Source organism: Myxocyprinus asiaticus, chromosome 43 (genome assembly GCF_019703515.2).
Source record: "Myxocyprinus asiaticus isolate MX2 ecotype Aquarium Trade chromosome 43, UBuf_Myxa_2, whole genome shotgun sequence".
Taxonomy (NCBI): Eukaryota; Metazoa; Chordata; class Actinopteri; order Cypriniformes; family Catostomidae; genus Myxocyprinus; species Myxocyprinus asiaticus.
In genome coordinates this window covers 11,181,959-11,208,228 of record NC_059386.1, presented here as the reverse complement: position 1 = coordinate 11,208,228, position 26,270 = coordinate 11,181,959, and the positions used below count along the sequence as shown (strand labels likewise).

General features: G+C 41.8%; 1 protein-coding gene across 1 annotated transcript in view; it reads left to right on the top strand.

The window, feature by feature from the left end:
- The window catches only part of itga2.2 (integrin, alpha 2 (CD49B, alpha 2 subunit of VLA-2 receptor), tandem duplicate 2), a 50,874-nt gene that overhangs the window by 8,523 nt on the left and 16,081 nt on the right, over positions 1–26,270 (top strand). The window contains exons 3-18 of the mRNA XM_051685388.1: positions 2,425–2,534; positions 2,755–2,849; positions 3,347–3,461; positions 3,601–3,728; positions 3,834–3,982; positions 4,157–4,307; positions 4,662–4,827; positions 5,582–5,658; positions 5,758–5,896; positions 6,857–7,002; positions 9,027–9,170; positions 9,450–9,647; positions 9,732–9,862; positions 10,264–10,427; positions 11,812–12,071; positions 12,265–12,347. Of these exons, the coding sequence (XP_051541348.1) occupies positions 2,425–2,534; positions 2,755–2,849; positions 3,347–3,461; positions 3,601–3,728; positions 3,834–3,982; positions 4,157–4,307; positions 4,662–4,827; positions 5,582–5,658; positions 5,758–5,896; positions 6,857–7,002; positions 9,027–9,170; positions 9,450–9,647; positions 9,732–9,862; positions 10,264–10,427; positions 11,812–12,071; positions 12,265–12,347 (2,256 nt within the window). The remainder of the gene's footprint in view (positions 1–2,424; positions 2,535–2,754; positions 2,850–3,346; positions 3,462–3,600; positions 3,729–3,833; positions 3,983–4,156; positions 4,308–4,661; positions 4,828–5,581; positions 5,659–5,757; positions 5,897–6,856; positions 7,003–9,026; positions 9,171–9,449; positions 9,648–9,731; positions 9,863–10,263; positions 10,428–11,811; positions 12,072–12,264; positions 12,348–26,270) is intronic.

Sequence of the window (26,270 nt, the reverse complement as noted above, 5' to 3'; positions counted from 1 at the left end):
GAAGTGATTGGAACACCTGAATTCAATTATTTGGATGGGTGAGCGAATACTTTTGGCAATATAGTGCATGTCCTATTATTTGTATGTCTATTTATACTCTTACCTTGTTTTATATTCTGTGTCTCACTGTAATGTTCTGTGTGCACTTGTTTCTCCTATCACCAAAAAAAATTCCATGTGTATGTGAGAAAACTTGGTAATAAAGCTCATTCTGATTCTGATATTATTTGGGTCCGAACCACGGTCCAATTGCGTCGTCAATGTGAGTAAAGCGGCAGCTGTTTACCACTGTAACTTGGTCAAAACTCGAGAAGAGGTCATTTTCACTGTGTTATTTTATTTTTTATTTATGTTTTTTATCCCCTTTTCTCCCAATTTGGAATGCCCAATTCCCACTACTTAGTAGGTCCTCGTGGTAGCATGGTTACTCACCTCAATCCAGGTGGCGGAGGACAAGTCTCTGTTGCCTCCACTTCTGAGACAGTCAATCTGCGCATCTTATCACGTGGCTCGTTGTGCAGGACACCGCAGAGACTCCCAGCATGGGAGGCTCATGCTACTCTCCGCGATCCATGCACAACTTACCACGCGCCCCATTGAGAGCGAGAACCACTAATCGCGACCACAAGGACGTTAGTCCATGTGACTCTACCCTCCCTAGCAACCGGGCCAATTTGGTTGCTTAGGAGACCTGGCTGGGGTCACTCAGCATGCCCTGGATTCGCGACTCCAGGTGTAGTAGTCAGCATCAATACTCGCTGAGCTATCCAGGCCCTCATTTTCACTGTGAAAATGTTAAGTGAAGTATTAAAGTTTGTCTCTTTGGATTAACCACCAAAACTTGCCATGCATGCAATGAAACTTATGTTTGTCTGCATCGGATGCATTGAATGTGCAATGATGTGATGTTAGCTTGTGTCTGCCGCGAGCCCGCGAATGCGTTGCAAGAGATGTGAAGAATATGAGCTGCTCTCTAAAGGGGATTTATTTAGACACAAACAGGTATGAGAAATGCAATATAGCACTATAATAATGAATAAGAGCCTGCAAAGATGCAAATTATATGTCATCACAAGCAGTTCACTTCCGCACTTTGGAACGACTGTGTTCATATCAGCAGTGAACCATACCAGAGATTACATGAACCGTACCACAGACTACCTTTTCAAGCAGACTCAGGTGCGGTTCCCAGGTGTGCACCCAAGTTCGGAAACCAGCGTTTACATCATCCAAACTAACTGAAATTTGACATCCTTCGAACCCGGGTGCGCACCAAAAGTGCTAGTGCGGAAGCACCCTTAAATAACTCTGCTTCATTTTGTGCCTAAAAAGGACCCCTTAAAGGAATATTCCAGGTTCAATACAAGTTAAGCTCAATCAACAGTATTTGTGGCATAATGTTGATAACCAAAAAAAATTATTTGATTTGTCCCTACTTTTTTTTAAAAAAGCAAAAATGTAGGTTACAGTAAAGAGAAATTACAATCAAAGTTAATGAGGCCAATTTATATAATTTGTATAATTTAGTGGGTGTGTATAGATAGTATAATGGATAATATAAGAAATCTACCTGCATCTACACACATAAACTTATGATATGCTTTCAGATACACACCGTACTGTGCTTTTACTGGTCATTAAAGGTGATGTGTGTAATTTAAAAGTAATCCATAAGACTCCAGTGGTTAAATCTATATCTTCAGAAGCAATATGATCAGTGTGGGTGAGAAACAGATCAATATTTAAGTCCTTTTTTATGATCAGTCCCCACTTTCAGATTCTTCTTCTTTTGTTTTTGGCAATTAACATTCTTTGTGCATATCTCCACCTACTGGGCAGGGAAGAGAATTTATAGTAAAAAAGGACTTAAACGTCGATCTGTTTCTCACCCACATCTATCATATTGTTTCTGAATATAGATATATAGATATATAGATTTAAAAACTGGAGTTGTATGGATGACTTTTTTGCTGCCTTTATGTGCTTTTTGGAGCTTCAAAATTTTGGTCATCATTCACTTGCATTGTATGGACCTACAGAGCAGAAATATTCTTCTTAAAGTCTTTGTTTGTGTACTGATAAATAAAGTCATACACATCTGAGATGGCATGAGGGTGAGAAAATGATGAGAGAATTTTCAGCTAGGACTTTTTTTTTTTACATAAACAAATTTGCATAAATCACCTTAAAAAGAACCAGTTTTTATAAAAATTCTATATTCCAGTAGAATATAAACTATTCAGTAAAATGTAGGGGAAAATAGAAATACAAAAAAACAGAAGTATTATATAATAAATACAAGTAAAATACACAGTAGAAGATCCAGAATATCCAATAAAATAATATTATTTGTGCTTAGCAATCTCAGCAAAACCTTTCTTTCAGGATAGCAGAAATTAACTAACACCTCTCACTGTTTTTCAGGCTCCTGGTGGGTTCTCCATGGAAGGGATACACTCAAAACCGAAAGGGAGACATCTATAAGTGTGAGATTAACAAACCTGGAACCAGCTGTCAGACACTGAACCTTCAGAGTAAGCAAACATTACTCATCATTCCCAGTATCATAATCAAGCTGTGTGTTCTCAAGGAATTATTTGTTCATAACTTGAATTTTGAAGTCCAGATCTTGAGCTGCAGTGACGCTCTAAAGCAAATGGACTTTTAACGTGCTAGAAATATTTAGTAAGTGTATTCGAAATTCACACACATATACAGTAGCTCAAGGTGTCACCATGTTTAATGTGTGCTCAGATACTGTCAGTGTGCCAACCGTCTCCAACAGCAACAACATCAACATGAGTCTAGGTCTCACTCTCACTCGAACAGCCAAAAACGGCGGGTTTATGGTAAGAAATTATTTTCTGTTATTTTTGTATATGCTATTTCTTCTCCCAGGCTGTGAAGGTGGAAATCATCATTACACAATCAAATATTATATTCATAAATTATTTTATAACCTGCACTGTTATATCTGACATAGTACTCTTAGAAACATATACAGTTTTGGCAAACAACTGGCAACCAGTTGCACTTTTCCCATATGCAAATGTTCTTTATTGTAAACAGTTTGCAGAAAAATTGTTCATTGTTGTTAGAAGAGCAGCAAACTTCAGGTTTTGTTTTGCTGTAAATTTGCTATATATTAACAGCAAGTTTGCTGAAGAAAAAAAAAGGCATATTGCACACTGCAAATTTCTAAAATGTATTACTCTACTTTATACATTTTTTGGGGACTTGTCAAAATTGCACTTCTAAACTTCATCAAAGTTCTAATGCATGTTTTCATTGGATGTTTCAAAGTCAGGAGCGCAGTCTTGGAAATCAAATTTTGTGTGTGTTTCAGACGTGTGGTCCTCTTTGGGCCCAGCTCTGTGGCAGTCTGTATTTTTACCCAGGAGTCTGTGCCGAAGTGAGTCCACAGTTTTCACTCCAGTCAGCCTTCTCCCCTGCCCTTCAAAGTATGAACACAGTTTTATTTTTTATACTCTCTGGAAGTGTACTGTTACAGTTAACCTATATCATAACATAAATAACCAATATATTATACAATATTGTAGCAAAATTCTAGTTTATTGAGTGTTGTTCCATCCCAAACAGAGTGTGGCAGTCTTATGGACATTGTCATTGTTTTGGATGGCTCCAACAGTATATACCCATGGGAACCAATAGTAGATTTCCTCAAGAAACTGTTAGAAAGCTTAGATATTGGACCTCATAGCACTCAGGCAAGTGAGAACAGGTTGTATACTTTTTACATGATTTTGTCTTTTGTTGCTTTTCTTTATCTGGTTTATGTAATGTGTGTATATTTATTGTTTCTTTTGAAACAGGTCAGTGTAATGCAGTATGCTGTTGATGCCTCCTTTGAGTTCAATCTGAATTCTTATAAGACAAAAGAGGCCATGATTAAAGCCACTTCAAATATTAAGCAGAAAGAAGGATTAGAGACAAATACATTCAAAGCCATTGATTTTGCCAGGTACAAATGACTCTCTACTTTTTGGTGTCTCCTTTGGTGACTGTTCAATGAATTTGCCCCTATAAATGTGACTAAAGCTTTTTAAGCAAGAAATTAAAGATGCAATTACAGTTGTATCACTTCCTTTTCTTTTGTTCATTTGTGTGCATGTGTGGATGTGTTTGGATTTTATAGAAAAAATGCATTCTTAACCAGCAACGGAGGTCGTCCTGGGGCTACCAAAGTGATGGTGGTGGTAACAGATGGAGAGTCACATGATAAAACACTGAGGGACAAAGTTATCCCAGCGTGTGAGAACCAAAATATAACTCGCTTTGGCATTGCGGTTAGTAATAAACAAAATATAACATAACATACAGTACCTGTAAACAGTCCTAGGTTAAACCATGAATTCATATTCTTATGAGGGTCTTAACATTCAGTGATGTTCTAAAGTATGAGTCCACATTGAAAATCTAGTATTCAAAATCTAATTTAAACCTGGGAATAAACAGAAAGCTTTAGGATTTTAAAAAAAATGAAAACAAAGAAATATTATGAATAAGAAATGCTAATAATGTCAAGAAAATTTTAATTTGAAAAATGCTAAATAATAGCATTTTCACAAGTAGTCTCAGACTCTTGGACCCCACTGTGTAATTGAATATTGTCAAGAGATTGTATTTTTGCTCTTTTCTAGGTGCTTGGATATTACCTGAGAAATGACATTGACACAAGTAAACTGATTGCTGAGATTAAGTCAATAGCCAGTTTACCAACAGATAAATACTTTTTCAATGTGTCTGAAGAGGCGGCACTTTTAGAGATTGTTGGAACTCTCGGTGATCGAATCTTCAACATTGAAGGTCCAGAATTATGTTTATTTTATTGTATGTTGTGTATAAATTGAAGCCTTTTAAAAAAAATAGTTAACCCAAAATGTAAATTCTGTCATCATTTTCCCACCTTTATGTCATCCCAAACCTGTATCAAATAAGGAGAAGTTAAACTAAATGTTGACATTTGTCATTTCCATACTATGATAGTTAATGGTGACCAGGGGCTGTCAAGTGTCACAAATGACAAGAAGCACCACAAAAGTATCTGATGCACTATATTCCAAGTATTCGAGGCCATATGATAGCTTTTTCATTCACATTTGCACATATATTCAAATGTGGCGCATCATGACGTCACGCCAGGTTTGATGTCAATGATTCCATACGTTATTGGTTTCTTGTGTGTCTCCTAACTGATTGTGACATCCCAAATTTGAATATGCAAATATTAAAATATTTGAATGACTTGGAATATAGTACACAAGTTGCATGGCCTACTTTTATGGTGATATTTTGTTATTTTTGGAGCTGGTCACCAGTCACTTTCATTGTATGGAAAAATGCATCAATGTTCTGACTAATCTCCTTCTGTGGTCTACGGAAAAAGAAAACAATACAGGTTTTGAACTATGTGAGGATAAGTAAACAATGGCAGAATTTTCATTCAAGTATTCCTTTTAAAATAACAATGGAAATGTGTGGTCTGTTGAGAAACTTCTAGTATATGAATCACAATTTTCTTTTTTGTTTGCTGACAGCCCCTGTTTCACCTTTTTTTTAGGTGTTGGAAAAGGTGTTGCAGATTTCACAATGGAAATGTCCCAAGTGGGATTCAGTGCACACCAGACCAAAAATAAGGTGCTGGCTCTAAGTGTCTGCTATGATATTCCATTTAATGTTTTCTTCTGGATGTTTCAAATGTCTGCTAGTACTTTACATCATTTCTCCTGGTTGTAGGATTTGATAATACTGGGTGCAGCTGGAGCTTATAATTGGATTGGGACTGTTGTTCACCAAACTTATCAGAAAGTAGACATTTTCCCCAGAAGTGCTTTTGAGAAAATTCTGGAGGACAGATATCACAGTTCTTTACTCGGTGAGTCAGCATTACTGTATGCCAGCAGTATCCATAAGTTAGTTTTGTTGTATCCACCTAATCACTAACAGATCTGTACATTTGTATTTCATTCACCAAATGTAACAAAGGTGATGGTTATACTTCTTTTACAATGACAAAAAAAGGTGTTGGATTTACTTAAAAAATATATGTAGCATTTTTGTATCACGTTTTTTAAGTAAATTCAACTTGTGGTCATTTTTTGACAGCACAACTAGAAAACCTATGTTAGATATACACAATTCTATAATTTCTTTCAACTTTATTTACTTAAGAAGTTTTGTCACATGAATAAGATTTAACAACTAATAGCACATTGTTTCTAATTAACTTCAATGTTATTGTTTCTACCTAATTTAATTGACTCAAAAGAAAATAATGACTGAGGAAAGTCATTAAACAAATTATTCCCCCAAGAAGCCATGGACACTTACATGTGCAAGGAAAAATGACATGATTGAATAGGATCCCACTTTATCAAAGGGCACACTGTTCACCCTGAAGGTGACTTTACACAAAACAACTAATTACAGTAAAACAACAACAGTAATACTAAAAAGAGCTTAAATCTCTACGAATTCTTAATAACAACTAATTAAATGCCCCAATAAGTTTCTTTTGACCAAACAAACATGCTTAAATTATTCAAGTGCAAGGGCTTATGGGTATTCCCCACAACCTCAGTTCTGTACGTACTTGATTGTTTGAGTTAATAGTACTTAGTAGTTCAAGGAACTCACAATTATTATTTTACTTTATGTATCACATTTCTTACGTTGTGGTTGTTGAGCCAGCTAATCGTTGTTGTTGTTTTTTTTTTTTTTTTCAGTGTATACCTAAATATTTAGCCAAAATCTTAAAGAAAATGATCTAATATGTAGTGCGTTTGACAATTTTCGGTTATCTGAATCTGACTAATTTCCTCTGTTGAATGTTCAGGATATTCTGTCACCACTCTGACTGATGGATCATCTGAATTTTATGTGGCTGGTGCTCCTCGCTCCATTCATAAAGGACAGGTTATAGTGTACACCATCAACATCCAGAGACAACCCGTCATTGTAGATTCACAGCGAGGAGAGCAGGTACACTGGGTTCTCCATTGTCTTAAATACAGTAACCAGACTTTTGACTAAAAGCATAAAGTCTGGTCCAGTTTGTTTAGTTTTTACATGTAGTTTAGGGAGGTTTTTTTTTTAATTTTTTTTTTTTTAAATAGTTGATAGTATAATAATAGACCAGCATTGAAAACTCATTCAAATTATGACACGGCAGTGTTGGTATGTGACCGGCTGTACAGAAAACACCTAAAAAATTAGTAGAAATGTGTGTAATCAAAATTTCTGATTATCTCACAAATTTAACTCAGAAAAGAAAGCAGAATATACAATATATGGTCCGTCTATTCAATACAATGGCACTATAAGCTTAAAAAAGGACCCAAATGTATCATACAGGTAGTCCATGTCATCAATTCATCATATTCCAAGGCCTCTGAAGGCATAGGATACATTTTGGTGAGAAACAATCCGAAATATATGTCATTTTTTAAGAGAAAATCTTGACATCTGTTGCACGTTCATGAGTGCATCAGATAATCTCGTTCAGAGTGGCAAGTGTGTTCAGGCAAGAATTTGCATTTTATTAGCATCGTTTCTGGGCGGACTGATGCACCCCGACTTCTGAAAGTTGTCTAGCAGTCAGCCAATCAGATTGGAGTCTGCGGTTTCTGCCAGCTCTTGCCATTTTTATGTGCAGTATGCATCAGATAATCAGTGAGTGGACTGTGAGTGGCCCGTGGGCTAAGGCTAACTTTAACCTCGTTTGACCTCATGTCCTCATGCATGGACGTTGTATTTTGGTTTTGCTATAGGCAACGCATAATTTAAATTCATTTAAACTGTCTGATCTCAGTTCAGGACACTTTGGGCTGTTAATAAAGGGTTAAACTTTGTATGTGACAAAACAACATGGTGCCAATCACAGCAGAGTTTGTCTTTGGAGTTTGTTGTTTGGCAACAAAACTACATCTGTAAGAAAGCTAATTAAGTTTTTACATTGAAACCTGTTTGAGTCAAAAGAGTCTCTAGTTTCATCCAATATGCCATTTTTAAAATTTGAACGATTTATCACGTAACGCCACGCTCCTAAACACAATGTACACTATAGTGGACAATAGCACAAGGTTTTCATTAGAAATCCTATATTTACTGTGCAATTTCACATTGAAAAAAAAACTGTTGGCTTTCAGAGGATTTATATTTATAATATATTTAAATATAATATATTTATTTTCAAACTGTTCTTAGACCTGTGCAGGCAGACAGCACTCTGGAGATGAAATCATTCACTAAATAGGGAGCAAGAGAGCATCCTATAACTTTCCTATGAAGCCAAGTGTATTCAAATCAAACTTCTGGTCAAAAGTTTAGTTTCAGGCTGCAGATGATGTTTGAACCACTCAGCATGTTTGGCAGACATGGGACAATGGTAATCAGATTCAACATTTAAACTGTATCATTTTATTTTAACATGGTTTGCAGTGATAGGATGATGCTGGCCATTAATTAATTATGCTAATTTATTATTAGTAAAATGCTTCAGCACTGGCTATCACTTTTGACAGTGCAAAGAGTAAACATTGAGATTTTGTTGTCAAAGTAGAAAAAAAGTCAAATCAATTAAAATAATTTTTATTTGTATAGTTTTTTATTTGTGCTTTTCCCAATACACATTGTTCCAAAACTGCTTTACAGAAAATCAGCAGTAATATCTGTAACGTCTCAAAAACATAATAATAAGAGTAACCAACACTCCTAGAAACATAATACATTTTCTCTAGCTTGGTATTATTTAAAGTTTCACAACTTAGTCCCGATGTCCACATATGCGGACTTCAGTTTTTAGGAAAACTTTTTGCTCTAGAAATTATTATTATTATTTTGCCTGTTTATTAGGTTCTACTAGTTACAAATGGAAATGGAAAATGCACACCCCAGTCATGCTCTGGTCTTTGGAGGTTAAAATTATGTAGACATTGCTGTTTTCATCAGACAGATCTGTCCTGAACAGCAAATGTAGGTCTAATTATCATGTCTGCGTTTTGTAGATCGGGTCTTATTTTGGCAGCGTTCTCTGTCCTGTTGATGTGGATTCTGATGGTATAACTGATCTGCTGCTGGTTGGAGCTCCGATGTTCATGAGTGAAGAGAAGTTTGAAACTGGGAGAGTCTACCTGTTCTCCATTACGAAGGTGATAGATTTTCTACTGCTGGTTCCTCCTTTTCTTCTTCTTCGTCCACATCTTCTCTTTTTCTTGTCCATTGGAGCTTATTTAAAGAGAACACATTATGGGTCAGTTCCAAAACTTAGTGAGCTGCCTCCGGAGACAGCAGTTTAAGGCATTATAGGCACACTCCAGATGCAACCTATGGGACTCTATTTAAAGGGATAGTTTGTCCAAAAAGAAAAATTCTGTCATTATTTATGTTGTTTCCCTCATGAAGTACTAGTATTGTCTGTTTTTTTACAGGGTACCTTGAGTAACCAGGGTTTCTTGGAGGGTTCTCAGAAGAACGCTCAGTTTGGCATGGCCATCACTGCCGTTCCAGATCTTAACCTGGACAGCTTCACTGATGTGGTGGTTGGAGCTCCATTGGAAGGCAACGGCCAAGGTGCCATTTATATCCACTATGGAGACAGAAAAACCATCAGAAAGCAGAGCTCACAGGTACAACACAAAACACAATGAAATCATTCACACACAAAAAAATATTCGCAAGTATCCAAACTCTGAATGTTTTCACAAATTCAGAAAATTCTTGCATGGAAATTGGATCCAGGATTGAAGTTCTTTGGGCGTTCTCTAGATGGCAGTGGGGATATGAATGGCGACTCGGTCCCAGATGTGTCTGTAGGGGGTTTTGGGAAGGTGGTCCAACTCTGGTGAGAATTTCATCACATTAGCCACCATTTCACTGTGGGTACCAATTGATTTTCATACTCTGTTGGGGTGTAAAACAGCCCAGTTAAATTGTCCAATGTAACGAGATACCATACTAATTTGCATTAATTCATTTACTGCCCACCTTCAACAACTGAGTCAAGAGTGGAACAGCTGCATCCATCGCCTCAGTCATGGTGGGATATTTGGATCTGTTTGTGGCCAAAGAAATGATTGCTTCAGCTGTCCTTTGGTTCCTATTTTTCACCGCAGTGATTCTCTAAGCATCAACTTACTGTGTGACTGTTCTGTTTGTTCCAAAACCTATAAATCAATTGAACAGTTAAGCTTTAATTGATGCATTCTTAATCTCTCTGGTTATATAATGTGTGTGTGGTTTTAGGAGCAGAGGAATTGCAGTGGTTACGGCAAAGGTTTCCTTCACCCCTGATAAGATCAATATTCTGAGTAAACCCTGTCGCTACGGTGGACGACAGGTATCCTGCTTCAAAGCTAAAGTCTGTTTCAGTGCAACATTCAGACCGACAAATCCAGTGGGGCCAGTGGGTAAGACTATTGATTCTGATCTTTAAAGAGATAGTTCACCCAAAAATCCTTTACTCACCCTGATATCTTTCCAAACCCATATGATTTTTTTTAAAGTTGTCCCTTTTGGGGGCCTGGGTAGCTCAGCGAGTATTGACGCTACCTACCACCCCTGAAGTCGTGAGTTCGAATCCAGGGAGTGCTGAGTGACTCCAGCCAGGTCTCCTAAGCAACCAAATTGGCCCGATTGCTAGAGAGGGTAGAGTCACATGGGGTAACCTCCTTGTGGTCGCAATTAGGGGTTCTCGCTCTCAGTGGGATGCATTTTTATGTTGTGCGTGGATCGTGGAGAGTAGCATAAGCCTCCACATACAGAGTCTCTGTGGTGTCATGCACAACGAGCCACGTGATAAGATGCACGGATTGACGGTCTCAAAAGCGGAGGCAACTGAGACTTGTCCTCTGCCACCCGAATTGAGTTGAGTAACCACGCCACCATGAGGACCTGCTAAGTAGTGGGAATTGGCTATTCCAAATTGGGAGAAAAGGGCATAAAATGTTTTTGACCCTTTTGCTAATTTAAATACAATGACAGTTGAAATTGACTCACTTTAAGGCTTAAAACAGGACCCAAAAGTGTCATAAAAAACGTCCATTTGACTCATGCGTCATATTCCAAGTCTTCTGAAGGTATACAATAGGTTTTGGTGAGAAACGAGCCCAAATGTAAGTTATTTTACTGTGAAAATATTTACTTCCGCCATAGTTCTCCTTGGCATGTTCTTAAGTGAAAAGCTAAAGCCAAAACAGCAATTTGCTTTCGCTTTACACATCAAAATAACTTCAAAATCGTATGCCTTCAGAAGACTTGGAATATGATGCACAAGTAGCATGTACTACTTTTATGACACATTGGGCCCCTTTTTAAGCTTTTAAGTGAGTCAATATGAACTGCTTTTTTGTTCCACAGAAGAAAGATATCAGAACAACATGAGGGTCTGAGTAAATTTTGACAGACATTTTTGGGTGAACTATCCCTTTAAAGGACAGTGATTTCCAACTATGGGTACACACAGAAAAGGTCTTGTATGGTTTTTGTTTTTTGTAATTAACTAATTTCCAAACCTATATGACTTTCTTCTGTGGAACACATAAGGAGATATTAGGCAGAATGTTAGGGACTGACAGCATCAGTCACCATTCACTTTCATTGCAACAGTGAATATGAATGGTTACTGAAGCTATTCCAATATTCTGCACCTTTTTATTCCTTTGCAAGAGGCACTTGAGTTGTGGGGGTGCCTAAGGCAAAAAAGCTTGTGAAACACTATTTAGGAGATGGTCAGATTGTTCATAAATCTTCTTATAAATCTTCTAAAAAAAAGTCTTTCTTCTATAAAAACAGACATTAAGTACAACCTGACCCTGGATGCTGATTTGCAGTCATCTCGAGTGAGCTCCAGAGGTTATTTCAGCAACTCAGATCGAGTCATCCAGAAAGACCTCAGCGTTGATGTAAAGGACACATGTGAAGAGCATGACGTCTATGTGCAGGAGACCCCTGACATGGTCAACTCGATTGCTCTGCGTGTGGACATTTTTCTTAGTCATCCAGACGCCAACCCCGTTCTAGACATCTTCAGCCCTAACGCGTGGCCGTATTTTGTGAGTGTCGCAAGAAATAACTGAGTTTTTTGTCTCTGTGGGTCAGTGTGATGGTCAAGTGTTAAGCTTAGCCCTGAACTGAAAATTATTTAAAATGGAAAATTAACAAGAACAAGGCGTTATTTTTATTCAGGAAACTGTTCCTAAATATATTTGTTCACTGTTTGTTTATCTGGGGTTTTGTTTGGTTCAGATCCCATTCTCAAAGGACTGTGGCCCAGATGAAGTTTGCTTCAGTGACTTGGTACTGAGTGTGGAGAGCGAAGAGAGGCTTGGGTAAGATTCCTAAAACCATATGACTTAAACAGATCAATATACAAAAGATAATATATGTATCTGTGTTCCCAGGGAAACGAATCCATGACTTTGGCATTGATAATGCAAATTCTTTGTTTCATATTGGCAACACACCCAAAGTCTCTTTCAAGCAGGTGTTCTCAAAGCGTGATGCAAAATGTGTGGGCGTAGGGGTATTATAAGGGGGGTGCGGAAGACTGCCCCGTTTTCAAATCTCATTCACTTTCACACATTCAAAAATTTTGTGACAATGCACGCAAGAACCAATGTGCAAAATTTCTCCTTAAAGGGGCGGTCACACTAGACTTTGAGCACGCAAATGTCTTTCATACAACGCAACGGACCAGGATATGATGTCACGTGGGAGGACTTCTGGTATAAGTAACATGTATTCTTTGTATTGAGCCAAGAGGTCAGCGTGTGACATTTCGATCTTCTATTGGTCATGCTTCCTCTTGTCGTATGAAATCACGGTTCAGAGTTCACCAAGGGTCATGTCTAGAAGGGATCCCTCTCTCGTCACATTCTCACATATGCGTATTTTGTTATGATACTTTCTTCTGTGCTTTTTATGCTCGCATATCAGCGTATTAATGATGGAGAGCATTAAAAACATCAATAATATAAATAAAACAACTTTATTATAATTATCACGAAGTGACTGTTTGCATTAGGTATAAATATCTGCCACACAGTGTGGCTATTTGCACTGAAATAGTCTGTTAAAGACAAAGAAATTAAAGACAAACCGTTCCTTGAGTGTCACTGCAATGGCTTAGTGTGATAAGATGGTGTGAATGTGCTTTTTCCATGTGGATGATCTAGGTTCTTATCCTCCTTTTGACCCAGTTTTCTCCATCCTGTTTCCTGTCTCTACTCTTAATATTTTTCTTGAATACTACTTATAATAATTAATAAAATGAATATAAAGGTTGATTTCCTCACAGTGATTTGGTCACAATGAAGGTCAGAGAGTTAAAAGAAAGGTTTGATCTGGGTAAAATTAACCATGGTTTTACTAAAGTAATATTGTAGTAACCCAGCGGTGGGCCATGCATTTAAAATCTAGGCCTTCAGTGTGATTCATGCCATTAAGAAAACACAATTTCACAATGAATAAGACACCCTATGCCTTTGGGCATCATACATTATATCGCAGCTAACTAGTAATAACAATTTACATTTTAAAAACACGTCCACGCACGAAAGCCAGAACTTGAAACGACACTTAATGCTTAAGCAAGCCTAATATTAACTGTAGCATGACTGTTTTGTGAAATGAACGTCTCCCGGACAGACATTCAAAAATCATAATTTTTCATATGAATCTACCAAGGAGGTAGAAAATACCTGGAAAAATCAATCCAATAATATTTGCGATTTAAATGTTGCTTGCAATAAATTTTGTTTCATCAGGGTACACAGTTATGCTGCATTCCATTCAAGTTGGATGAGGGATATTCCTACTTGATATCTCCGACCATAAATGCATTCCATTCCCCGATATTCGGAACTGCAACGCTTCCGTTAGCTTAGCAGGGGTTTGACTCTCATTAGAGATGTCTCCTAGCATTCCAACTGATAAACAATGCTGCAGCGCTACATTTGTGCTTCAGGTGTACGATTATCAAAAGAGAGTATAATGTTTTGTTCAGCTGTTTCTGCAGCAGGAGTTTGTTAAACAAGCTTTAATATAATGTAATGTGGAAACGAACTCATTTATCGATATTACTTAATAAAGTGAATGTTTATTACTTACTTTGTATATCTCCCTGAGTGTCGACATGCTTGTGTGACATTATGCCCCTGCATCTCGGCGAAATCGGAGTTGAGAATTTCTGCACGAGCCTACAAGTTGTAATTCTGACTTCAAGATGCATTCCATTACACTTTTCATAGTAGGAAGTTGATCCGACTTTCCGAGTTGAATGGAACGCAGCACTACTTTTCAAAACTTGATCTGACACTGAATTCTCAAGCAGCCTAATTTACACTTAGAAAACTCTTGATGAACAACGCAAAAAGCACTTACCAATTTGCTTGAAGTCAAAATCAGTCCTCCTTTCCTGTTTAATAAATGAAGCAATCACATGATCATGCAGAACATCTCATGTTTTTAAATCCATAAAGGATCTCTTTCTCAATGGCAATACCAGCAGTGATGACAGCTGACTCTACAGACAGCTTGATCTTACGGTTTCCGCTCTTGAATAACGTATCACTTAAAGCGTGATTGCATCACTCAAGGCCAGCTAGAAGGCCTCGACTGGGACATAACCTAAAGATCACACCCACCAAGAACAAGTAAATCAATCTGATTGGCTGATGAATCTGACAATCTGACTTTAGTTGCTCATTCATTTGCTCTGTTGAGGGATTCTGCAGAAATTCTGAAGGTCTGACGGGGTGGAGCTCAGACTCACGTGCTGCTTCGGGCATGCGATTTGTGAAACAGTTGTCACATTTTGCTTGTAAGCATCAAGGAATAAATTCTGACTGGATAAACTTTTAGTTTTTCTCTATTTGTTTATAGATTAATTAAGAGTGGAAAGCGATTAAAAATACATAGGCAAAAAGGTAATTGAGAATGAAATGATGAAAAATAATTATTTATTTGTCATTGCCAGTAGAGAAGGCTTTGCTGGCCCTGAGAATTCGCCACTGTAGTAACCATGTTTATTTGGTGGAAGCCATAATTTTAATGCAATTAACCATGGTGTTACTACAGTAATATGGTAAAATACCTTGGTGATACTATGGTTACTGTATTAAAACCATGGTTAATTTTTGTAAGAGAAGGTTAGGATTGGGTTTAGGGGTAGAAGTCGATGTAGTGCAGTGGCGGTTTTAGGCAAAGGTGACATGGGCAGCCGCCCAGGCTCCCCCTTCAGCACCCCCCGCCCTACCCCCCGGGTGTAATCTTTGTTTATTAAAATATAAAATTGCATCTGAGTGGATTAGAACCCAGGGTTTCTTATACAAAGAGTAAGTTACCACTAGACCACCCTGTCAATCTCTTAACAGAGCTGATTGATGTACTTGTCCAGTGACCAACAAAATCTCATGACAGAAAGTAGCAGACATTGAGCTAAAGTTATGAAATGTATTATGTGAAATATTTATTTAAGAGCTTGAACTGACCATCAGAACTGACTATTCATCAAAACAGACAATTTAAAATAATGTTTTACGAGCGCTCCTCGTTGCTGTGGGACTTCAAATTAACGCTGTGAAAGAATCTCGCGAGATTGATGAGAGAGGGGTCCCTTCTAGACACGACCCCTATCAAGCTTGAACTTTGGTATGCAGTGTTGTACGAAATTTCTTCGCATGTGCTTGCATTTCCAGTCTGTTGCATTCAGATGCATTTGAATGGAACACGAAGTGTAGTGTGACCGCCCTTAATGCAACGGACCAGGATATGATGTCACGTGGCAGGACTTCTGGTGTAAGTAAATAATACATCACGAAAAACAAATAATAGTATATTAAAAATGATAAAATATATTGTCTACTCAATTTGCTGCAAAAATAAATCTCGCAGCTTTGAAATATTTATCCTTTGAATTAAGCCAAGAGGTCAGCATGTGACGTTTCAGTCTCCTGTTGGTTGCGTGTCCTCTTGTCGTACAAATTCACGATTCAGAGTTCACCAAGCTTGAACTTTAGTACACAGTGTAGTACAAAACTTCTTCGCATGAGCTTGCGTTTCCGCTCTGCTGCATTCGGATGCATTTGAATGAGAGTGAATAGAGTGCGAAGTGTAGTGTGACCACCCTGCCTTGTTTATACTTTTGCCTGGCACTGCAGCGCGTACGTCCTGTGTGCACAGCTCTTGGCAGCCCAAGATGTGTCGGTTGCACTCACTGCACTGCATTTATGTAAACAAAGACATTCCCTTTCGATTGAGTTCACTCAAGATTGCGAGAATCACTATGGGGAATTCCTTTCGTCACTAATTTGAAGCCCTTGTACAATAACGGCAATCCTGAGATTGGCAATGGTGTTTGAGCCCCGCCACTTTAGGCGTGCAGTTGGCCTATATAAGCAGGTGTGCGAACACCATTTCTTCAGAATTTCATTCCTTCAAGATGAAATCTCTCGTCTTGAAAGCCCTCCTTGCATCACGGTCGAGATACAATTCTTCAGCAGACGGGATCTTCTCTGCAGATGTGGACAGGACGACTCATTGCCTGTACCACTCAGCGCATGCAGTGAGAAGACTCTCCCCTACCCTGCAGTGTTCTGGCGAAGATTCTCTCCGCCTTGCCGTCGAAGACGTTTCTCTGTGAACAGATTCTTCACTTCAGATGCTTGCCGTTGAACAACGCAATGCTTCAGCGAGTCACCCCCGTTTCCCCTTTTCAAATATACATATTAATATGTTGATGTATCACATAAAGAGCCTCTTGTGTGCAACGCATCTTTTTCATGATGTCGTTCCGCAAGTGTTTCGCATGCGAGCAGCACATCCCTCCATAAGATGAACATGAGAGCTGCGTTCGTTGCCTGGGCCGCACCCAAAATGAAGCGGCTCTCATAGAGACAGACTGCCTTCACTGTTAGGGCATGAGTCTCCAGACGCTCTGCTCAAGGATTGCCCTCATTCTGAGGGACGATCCCGCCTCCCATGTCCTCCCACCTGCCTCCTCTGTGTTAGATCCCAAAGGGTTCACACAGGGAGGCACGGCGGGGCCGTAAATTTGAGGTGGATGAAGTCAAGAAGGATCCCATTCCAGCGCAAGCCCCATGATCCCCTCGATCTTCCAATGTAGCGTCCGCGCCAGTACAGTATACGCATGATGAGCTCCAGCCCTCTATCGGAGTGCACGGCCTTATCATGTTGGCGGTTCTGACGATGGGGATGACGTCATGTGCCACGCAGCATCAAATATGAGCGAGTGGTCCATGGAGGATGTCGCTGTCCCTTCCCTTAGTGAGGGTAAGGAGTGTGTGCATGCCACTGATAAGAGTTGATTCGCATCCCCTCGCGGGTGGTTGAGGAGCTCGGTTTACAGTGGTCTCCTCCAGTCGAGCCGGAAATATCTTACCTGGATGAGTGGTCCTGCAGTCCAGGCGCTGTCAAATGTCTCAAAGGGCAGCAGCATTCTACCTAGAGATCCGGCTTGCTTGTTAACTCGGCTCATTAAGTGTTGGCCTTAGAGTATTTGATATACGATATTTCTTGGTTGCCTCAAGATGGCACTGCGGGTCACAAAAGTCACCAGTGACTCAGTCTGATGACTCACTGCTCCATTTCAGATCAGTGCCTGGCGGAGAACCCCGCCCCCGCTGCTTCGGCTCTGCAAAGACAGCCGGGCCATCGAATATTTCTGTGTTGTGTTCAAATAGAGATCTCACATGAAACAGAAATGCGCTCACTGTGAGATGCCACATTCATACACTGCTCATCCTCGCTGTGTATTCCGGGATGATAGACAAGTGTGTTCCTTTGTGTTGTGTTCACATAAACAATGTTATCACACAATAGAGAAAGTTCTGGTTGCGTCTGCATACTGCACGTTCGACACACAAGCACGTACATTTACATTTACAAGTGAATACACTTCCCCTCCTCACCGGATTTTGCTGGGAGATTGCATGTGTGTTGTTTCTGTGTGATGATTTTCTCACACAATGGAGAAAGGACTGATTGCATCTGCTTGCTCTGCACATGCTCGACACGCACACATTTACATGCTGTTCACTTTCCCTCCTCGCCGGAGTTCGCTGGGATATTGCATGTGTGTTATTTCTGTGTGATGATTTTCACATAAACAATCTTCTCACACAATAGAGAGAGAGCTTGTTGCATCTGCTCGTGCTGCACATGCTCTACACATGCACATTTACACGCTGTTCGCTTCCCCTCCCCGCAGTTGTTCACCGGGAGACTACACACAGGCCTTTTCTGTGTATTGTGTTCACATAAACTATGTTTTCATAAAAATCAGAAATGTGCTAGTCGCAAATATTGAGACTAACACATTCATATGCTGCACATTTCCCGCTGTAGGTCGCTGAGATGATACACAAATGTGTTTCTGTGTATTGTGTTCACACAACCGACATTCTCGCACAAAAGAGAAAGCACTTGTTGCAAGAGACGCACACACACATTCACACGCTGCTCATTCCCTGCTAGAGCTCGCCGGGATTGTACACAGATATGTTTCTGTGTGTGGTGTTCACAAAAGAATGTTCTCACATAAAAGAGAAAGCATTCGCTGTATGAGACGCTTACACTTCACACGCTGTTCACTCCCTGCCAGAGTTTGCCGCGATGTTACAAGAAATTTTGTTTCCGTGTGATGTGTTAAATAAAGAATGATTCTTACAAAAAAGAGAAAAGTGATCGTGATGCCTTCATGAGACACACAAACATTCTCATTTTTCTCTCCCTCCCCGCCGGAGTTCGTTGGGACTGGGATATTACACAGAATGTTGCTTCTGTGTGTTGTGTTTAAATAAAGGATGGTCCTGGCTCGGATTGCGCCTATGTTGTGCGCAGGAACTCACAATTTCCTTGCAGAGAACGCGATAGAGATTGTTCTGAACTGCGGCGTACGAGGTTCTACAGCCAATGTCATCCGTTCTTGAGTAAGAAGGTGGGCTTCGGCCCATTTTAGATCCGAGACACTTGAATCACGCTCTCACAAAGCACCCTGTAAGGGGGTTCAGTGGAAAGAAGGAGGTGAGAAGCAGATTTCCTGGTTCAGGTAAGCGTTTCATTCTCCATACTGCAGCAAATGCACTCGTTCAGGGCTCTTACACTGTTCAATGACTAACTCAAAAAATATACAAACTACTTCACAAAAATAAACTCTTGAAATAATAAACTCTTGGCTTCACAATTGGCTCTCTGGTGCCCAGGCTCTCTCTCTCGTCTACCTGCTGTGTGGCTCTATTTATGCTGCTCTCCCCGTGCTCACTGAAATTAGAGACAGGTGTTAGACATAATTTAACTCAGGTGTAAGCGCCCTTACCGCTTTCTCTCTCTCCGGAGAGATGCTTGACCACGCCCCCGCTGCCACATATCCCCACCGCCCGACTCAGGCCGGGGCGGCATCTGGCCTGCCTACCACTCCCCCCCATTCCTGGAAAGGAAATCGGCGACAGCCATCTGCGCTCCCGGTCTGTGGACCACCTTGAACTTAAACGGCTGAAGAGCCAGATACCAACGGGTGATCCGGGCATTGGTATCTTTCATGTGGTGGAGCCACTGGAGTGGGCGTGATCAGAACAGAGGGTGAAGGCCCGCCCCAACAGGTAGTATCGGAGAGTGAGGACCGCCCACTTGATGGCGAGACACTCCTTTTCCACGGTGCTGTACTTAGTTTCCCTCAACGAGAGCTTACATCTAATGTACAGCACTGGGCGCTCCTCCCCCTCCACCACCTGTGAGAGTACGGCCCCCAGCCCTCTGTCTGAAGCATCTGTCTGTAAAACAAAAGGGAGAGAGAAGTCAGGTGAATGTAAAAGCGGCCCCCCGTAAAGTGTGGCTTTAACTTGCGTGAACGCCTGCTGACACTGCTCCATCCACTGGACCGGGTCTGGAGCTCCCTTTTTAGTGAGATCAGTCAGCAGGCTGGTGACGTCCGAATAATTAGGTACGAACCTTCTATAATAGCGAGCCAGCCCCAGGAACTGTCCCTTTTTGGTCTTGGGTCTCGGGCAGGTCGCAATCGCCGCTGTCTTGTCAATTTGGGGACGCACCTGCCTGTGGCCCAAGTGGAATCCCAGATACCGTACCTCCACCCGCCCAATCGCGCACTTCTTCGGGTTTGCTGTGAGTCCCGCTCGGCGCAGCAATCTCAGAACCGCCCTCAGATGTTGCATGTGCCGCTTGCCAATCATTGCTATAAATGATGATGTCATCTAAATAGGCAGCGGCGTAAGCTGAATGCGGTCTGAGGATTCGGTCCATGAGACGCTAAAACGTAGCCGGGGCTCCAAACAAACCGAACGGAAGTGTCACAAATTGGTGTAATCCAAATGGTGTGGAGAAGGCGGTTTTTTCACGGGAAATTGGTGTCAAGGGGATCTGCCAATAACCCTTCGTCAAATCCAATATCGAATAAAATCGAGCAGTGCCCAACCGATCGAGCAACTCATCAATGCGAAGCATTGGATACGCATCAAATTTAGACACCGCGTTCACTTTCCTATAATCCACACAGAATCGTATAGACCCGTCGCTCTTAGGCACTAGAACAACAGGGCTGGACCAATCGCTGTGGGATTCTTCTATTACCCCCATATTGAGCATTGCATCCAATTCTTCCCGAACTATTTTCTTCTTGTTGTAAGGGGGAAGTCACCCACTGGCCCAAGGACGGTATCCAATGGCGTGGCTGAAGGTCTCCTGCATGTTCTGTCTTATCGTACGCGACATTAAATAATACTTTGATTATTTGATTTGAGTTCCATGTTTTTTATTAATCTTATCATTAATTCTTTTCTTTATTTCATCTGACTCCAATTATGAAAAACCTCGTTGATGTATCTATGCTCTGAATTTTAGTAATTCTCTCTTCTAGACTGCATTTGTTATTTCAATGTTATTTGGGTCCTGTGCTGGTCAGACACAGGTCCTTTAACTACAAATTCATCAGTTTCAGATATTACTAAGTTTTAGACTAAGTCCTTATAGGTTCTCGGCTTTATCCGTTTAGTCTTATTTGGCTAAGTTCTATAATAGATTCTCGGTTTACCGTTTAACCCCAGTCAATTAAGTCCTGTTTTACAGGTTCTCGGTCCTACATTTAGTATTCCCATTTAATTCTACTTGGCTAAATTCTATTATAGATTCTCAGTTTACCGTTTAACCCCAGTCAATTAAGTCCTGTTTTACAGGTTCTCGGTCCTACATTTAGTATTCCCATTTAATTCTACTTGGCTAAATTCTATTATAGATTCTCGGTTTACCGTTTAACCCCAGTCAATTAAGTCCTGTTTTACAGGTTCTCGGTCCTACATTTAGTATTCCCATTTAATTCTACTTGGCTAAATTCTATTATAGATTCTCAGTTTACCGTTTAACCCCAGTCAATTAAGTCCTGTTTTACAGGTTCTCGGTCCTACATTTAGTATTCCCATTTAATTCTACTTGGCTAAGTTCTATTATAGATTCTCAGTTTACCGTTTAACCCCAGTCAATTAAGTCCTGTTTTACAGGTTCTCGGTCCTACATTTAGTATTCCCATTTAATTCTACTTGGCTAAATTCTATTATAGATTCTCGGTTTACCGTTTAACCCCAGTCAATTAAGTCCTGTTTTACAGGTTCTCGGTCCTACATTTAGTATTCCCATTTAATTCTGCTTGGCTAAATTCTATTATAGATTCTCGGTTTACCATTTAGCCTCTTACATACTTAACTAATGGGTTACTTTTGAAGTAGCTTAATTAACCCAACTCTGACCATAGATTTGTAGTTAACAAGAAATATACTAGAAAACAGTCCTTCAGAATGAATCATAATAGCAATTTATTTACCAGGTAATAGTAATACATTCAAACAATCCAATTAAAATAATAAATCAAACTCAAAGCTATCAGTGAATCAAGCATAATAATATAATTAAAGTTGTGTTCCATTCAATCATTTACCAAACATAAGAAATACAAATTGCAATTACCTGGTAGTGAAAAAACTACATGCAAACGACGAAGCATGGGAGATCTGATTTACAGATTCCTTCAAACATTTATCAATAATAAGAAATACGTGGTAGAGAAAAAACTACATGCAAACGACGAAGCATGGGAGATCTGATTTACAGATTCCCCAAGCTTCTCTGCCATCCTTCCTTAAGTATCAAACGATTCCATTGTTATTTCAGATGTGTGTGTTTTTGATGTTATTTAGGATTTGGTTTACAATTTAGGGAGTTGTAAGTCGACCTTTGATTGAGTAGGTTGTTTGATGTTTACAAAGAATACACCTAATCTGCATACAGCATCTGGTCTCTGTGTGATACTTGGGAGGGGCATGCCCCGGATAGAATACTGTATTTTATTAAGTTCTGAAATCTTACTTGTGATTTGACTTGCTGAAAGGGAATGAGACCGTTTTACCAGTTGCACTGAGACCTCTTGAATGATACCAAACATGTATGATCAGAAAACCTTTTACATTACAGAACAGGATAAGTCATAACTTAGTTTTTAGTGTCCTTAAAGTGACCTAAGGTGAGAGAGAGCAGATGTGAGTGTGATTTGCGTTTTATGGTCCCCAATCAGTGGGGTGTGTTTTCTCAGGTGGAGATGCTCCTCTGTGTGAGAGTTTTATGACGTTGGTTCTCACAGAGTTCTTTGACTTTCCCGGAAGTGATGCAGATAATTATTGTGACAATCTTACATTGTGTTCGGGTAATCGATAGGGGCGGCTACGTACCACAACCCCCGGCTCGGTCTTGATGTGGTGATGGATGAGGTTTGTACGTCCCGGTAGAGGGGAGAACACATCCGCAAACTCCTGTTGCAACCTAGAAACCTCCGCGAGTTGACTCGGTGAGAGGTGGTCTCCGCAAATGACCGGGGTGAACTGTTTATGTTTTGAACTCACCTCCGGTCCGAGCTCCGCCTTCTCGGGAACTACCGTAGCCAACGTCATGGGAACCGCCTCCCTCCACAATTTCAGGAGATCGAGGTGGTATATTTGACGTGCGCCCCCTCTATCGGTTCGTTTAACCTCATAATCGAGATCTCCCACTCGTCGTGTGACCTCAAAGGGTCGAGTAATTTAGAGCTCAATGTGGGAAGCAATACAAGCACTTTATCTCCCGGTGCAAATTCCCTTAGCTGAGTTCCCCTGTCATACAGTCGGCACTGTCGTTCTTGAGCTTGGAGCAAATTCTCCTGTGTTAGCTGCCACAAAGTGTGGAGTTTTGCTCTAAGATCAAGAATGTACTGAATTTCATTTTTACTGTTTGAAGGTCCCTCCTCCCAGGCCTCTCACAATACATCAAGCACACCGCGTGGGCGTCACCCATACAGCAGCTCGAATGGGGAGAAGCCAGTGGAGGCTTGCGGGACCTCTCGTACTGCAAATAACAGGGGGTCGAGCCATTTATCCAAATTTCTAGCATTCGTACGAACTTACGAATCATGTTTTTGAGGGTTTTATTAAATCGTTCCACCAGGCCATCTGTTTGAGGATGGTACACGCTGGTGTGAATCGATTTAATACTCAACAACTCGTACAGCTCGCGTAGTGTCCGTGAAATAAACGTTGTACCCTGATCGGTGAGGATTTCTTTCGGAATCCCCACCCGGGAGATTATTTTGAAGAGTGCCTCCGCAATACTGCGTGCTGAGATGTTGCGAAGAGGCACTGCTTCCAGATATCGCGTTGCATAGTCCACTAGGACAAATACAAAGTGATGTCCATGTGCTGACCGTTCTAATGGCCCGATGAGGTCCATTCCAATTCTCTCAAAGGGGACCTCGATCAGAGGGAGAGGGCGCAATGGGGTGGCCAGTGGGTTAACCAGCTGGCATTCGCGGCATGCCGCACACCACCTGCGGACATCGCCGCCAGTGCCTGGCCAATAGAAACGGGCTATTAGACGGTTCAGTGTCTTCCTTTCTCCTAAGTGACCCGCCATGGGAGTATAATGAGCCGCCTGGAATACCATTTCCCGACAGCTCCTTGGAATCAAAAGTTGGGTTGTATCCTCTTTGGTCCGAGTGTCCTGTGTCACTCTATACAACCGCTCATTTATAATCGCAAAATAGGGGTATGAAAGGGCGATGTCTGGCTGGAGTCGTTGACCATCGATGACTCTCACTTGGTCGAAGGCATGTTTGAGGGTTTCGTCTCACGACTGCTCCAAAGGGAAATCCCCCTCAGGGAGTTCCCTGAGAAGGGGAGGGGCTGCAGCCTCTCCCCCTCTCTCTTCATTATGACGTGGAGCTGTCGAGGACGGCCCCGGCTCCGCCTCCCCTGCCAGAGCATCGCACATTGCACATCTCCCTAACTTCATACAGGACCCATCCGTGCAAATTCCCTTTAATAAAACTCTAAAATCAGGCCAATCAGTCCCCAAAATCAGCGGATGGGTGAGGCGGGAACTAACCGCAGCCTCCACTCTATGCTTTTTCCCCCGGAATTTAATCATCAGGGTCACCACCGGATACTTGTGAATGTCCCCGTGCACACATTTCACCCTCACCGTTTTAGTTGTGTCCAATGCCTCGGGTTGAACCAAGCATTGGTGGATAGTGGTTTGATTACACACAGTGTCCATCAACGCTTGATGAGTACCCCCCTTGACACTTACCGGTATCCGGTATGCTCCAGCTCGGTCGGGGGCAGCCTGGGGGAGGTCAGAGACATGCACCACCGTCCCCAGCTCCATCAGAGGGCACTGATCCCGGAAGTGGTCCGGGTCCCCGCACCTCCAGCAGGCTGGCCCAGGCGCTACGCCCGTACTTGCGTCGGCGGGCGCCCCCCCCTGAGGGGGAGAGGGGCGGGGCATCGGGATAGGGGAAGGTGTCGCCTCCCACACCCGGGGAACTGGTCTCAGTGGCTGAAGTCCTCCTTGTCTGCATGGGGCAGGAACGGGACCTGGAGAGAGAGCAGAACGAGAGGAGATAGGGAAGGGGAATGAGACAGGGGGAAGAGAGAGAGAGTGGGAGGGCTCTTCCGCCCTCGGGATCGCCGCCATGTGGTCCTCCGCAAGCCGGATGGCTTCCTCCAGCGATGCCGGGTGGTGGCACTGGACCCACTCCGCCATCCCTTTTGGCAGTTGATGTACTAATTGATCCAGTACCACCTGGTCGATGATCCCGTCGATGCCGCGGTCCCCCGCTAGCAACCATCTTCGGCAGTTGTCGCGGAGCCGTTGGGCGAAGGCAAACGGGCGGTCGGAGTTCTCCAGCTTCAGGCTTCGGAAGAACTGACGACTTTCTTCCGGACTCCGACCAACCCGTTGCAGGGTGGCTTTCTTTAAGTCTCCATAGGCCAGGAGGCTCGTCGCTTGTAGTTGTTGAGCCGCGAGCTGGGCTTCCCCGGACAGCAGCGGTATGAGTCGGGCCGCCCACTGGCCGAGCGGCCAGCCCCAGATCTCGGCGGTGCGCTCGAAGAGATCCAGAAACACCTCTGGGTCGTCCGCCGCCCCCATCTTCTGTAACGCAAGCGGGGGTAACGGCGTGTGGGTGTCCGGGGTCGCGGCTGGGGATGCCTCCTGGCTGAGGAGGCTCCGGATCGCCTGTCGGTCCTCTGCTTGAGCGTGCATGAGCTCCACAAACCGGCGGTCTTGATCTTGCTGGAGCTCAAGCAGGGATTGCTGGTGGCTCCGATGCAAGCCAGCGAGGGCTTGGAGGATCTCAGCCAACTGGGAGGTCTCTACGGGGCGACTTCCGTCCATCTTCGAACTTTTTCCCGGGTTTCGGTACCAGTGTAAGGGGGTTCAGTAGAAAGTATTATAGTACAGTATCTTAAAAACAGACATCCGCCCTCGGACTGATTTGCAACAATAGATCTAAAGGACGCACACGTACTTTCATGTACGAGTTGCACCTCGTCTCAGGCTGTTTTGAGATTTGCATTCGAGGGAACAGCTTATTAATTCAGAGTGCTTTCCTTGGCTCGCCACACTCTCGAAGTGTATCGATGCAGCGCTCGCTCCGTTGAAACTGAGCGGCATGCAAATTTTTAACTACCTCTATGATGGGCTATTATTACCCCGATCAGAGGCTCTGTTGTGCGAGCGCAGGAATTTACTATTTTGAGGCCCAGGCTGTGTAAATGGCAATGCCAAACTGGCCGAAAAGCATCCGCCATCGCACTGTTAGGTCTTTTACATGAGACCTCTCCAGTGCTGGCAGCACGCCTGGCACCAGGGGTGCATGCGCAGTGGCATAACACGCCGCTGTCTGGCTGCTCTAGCACCTT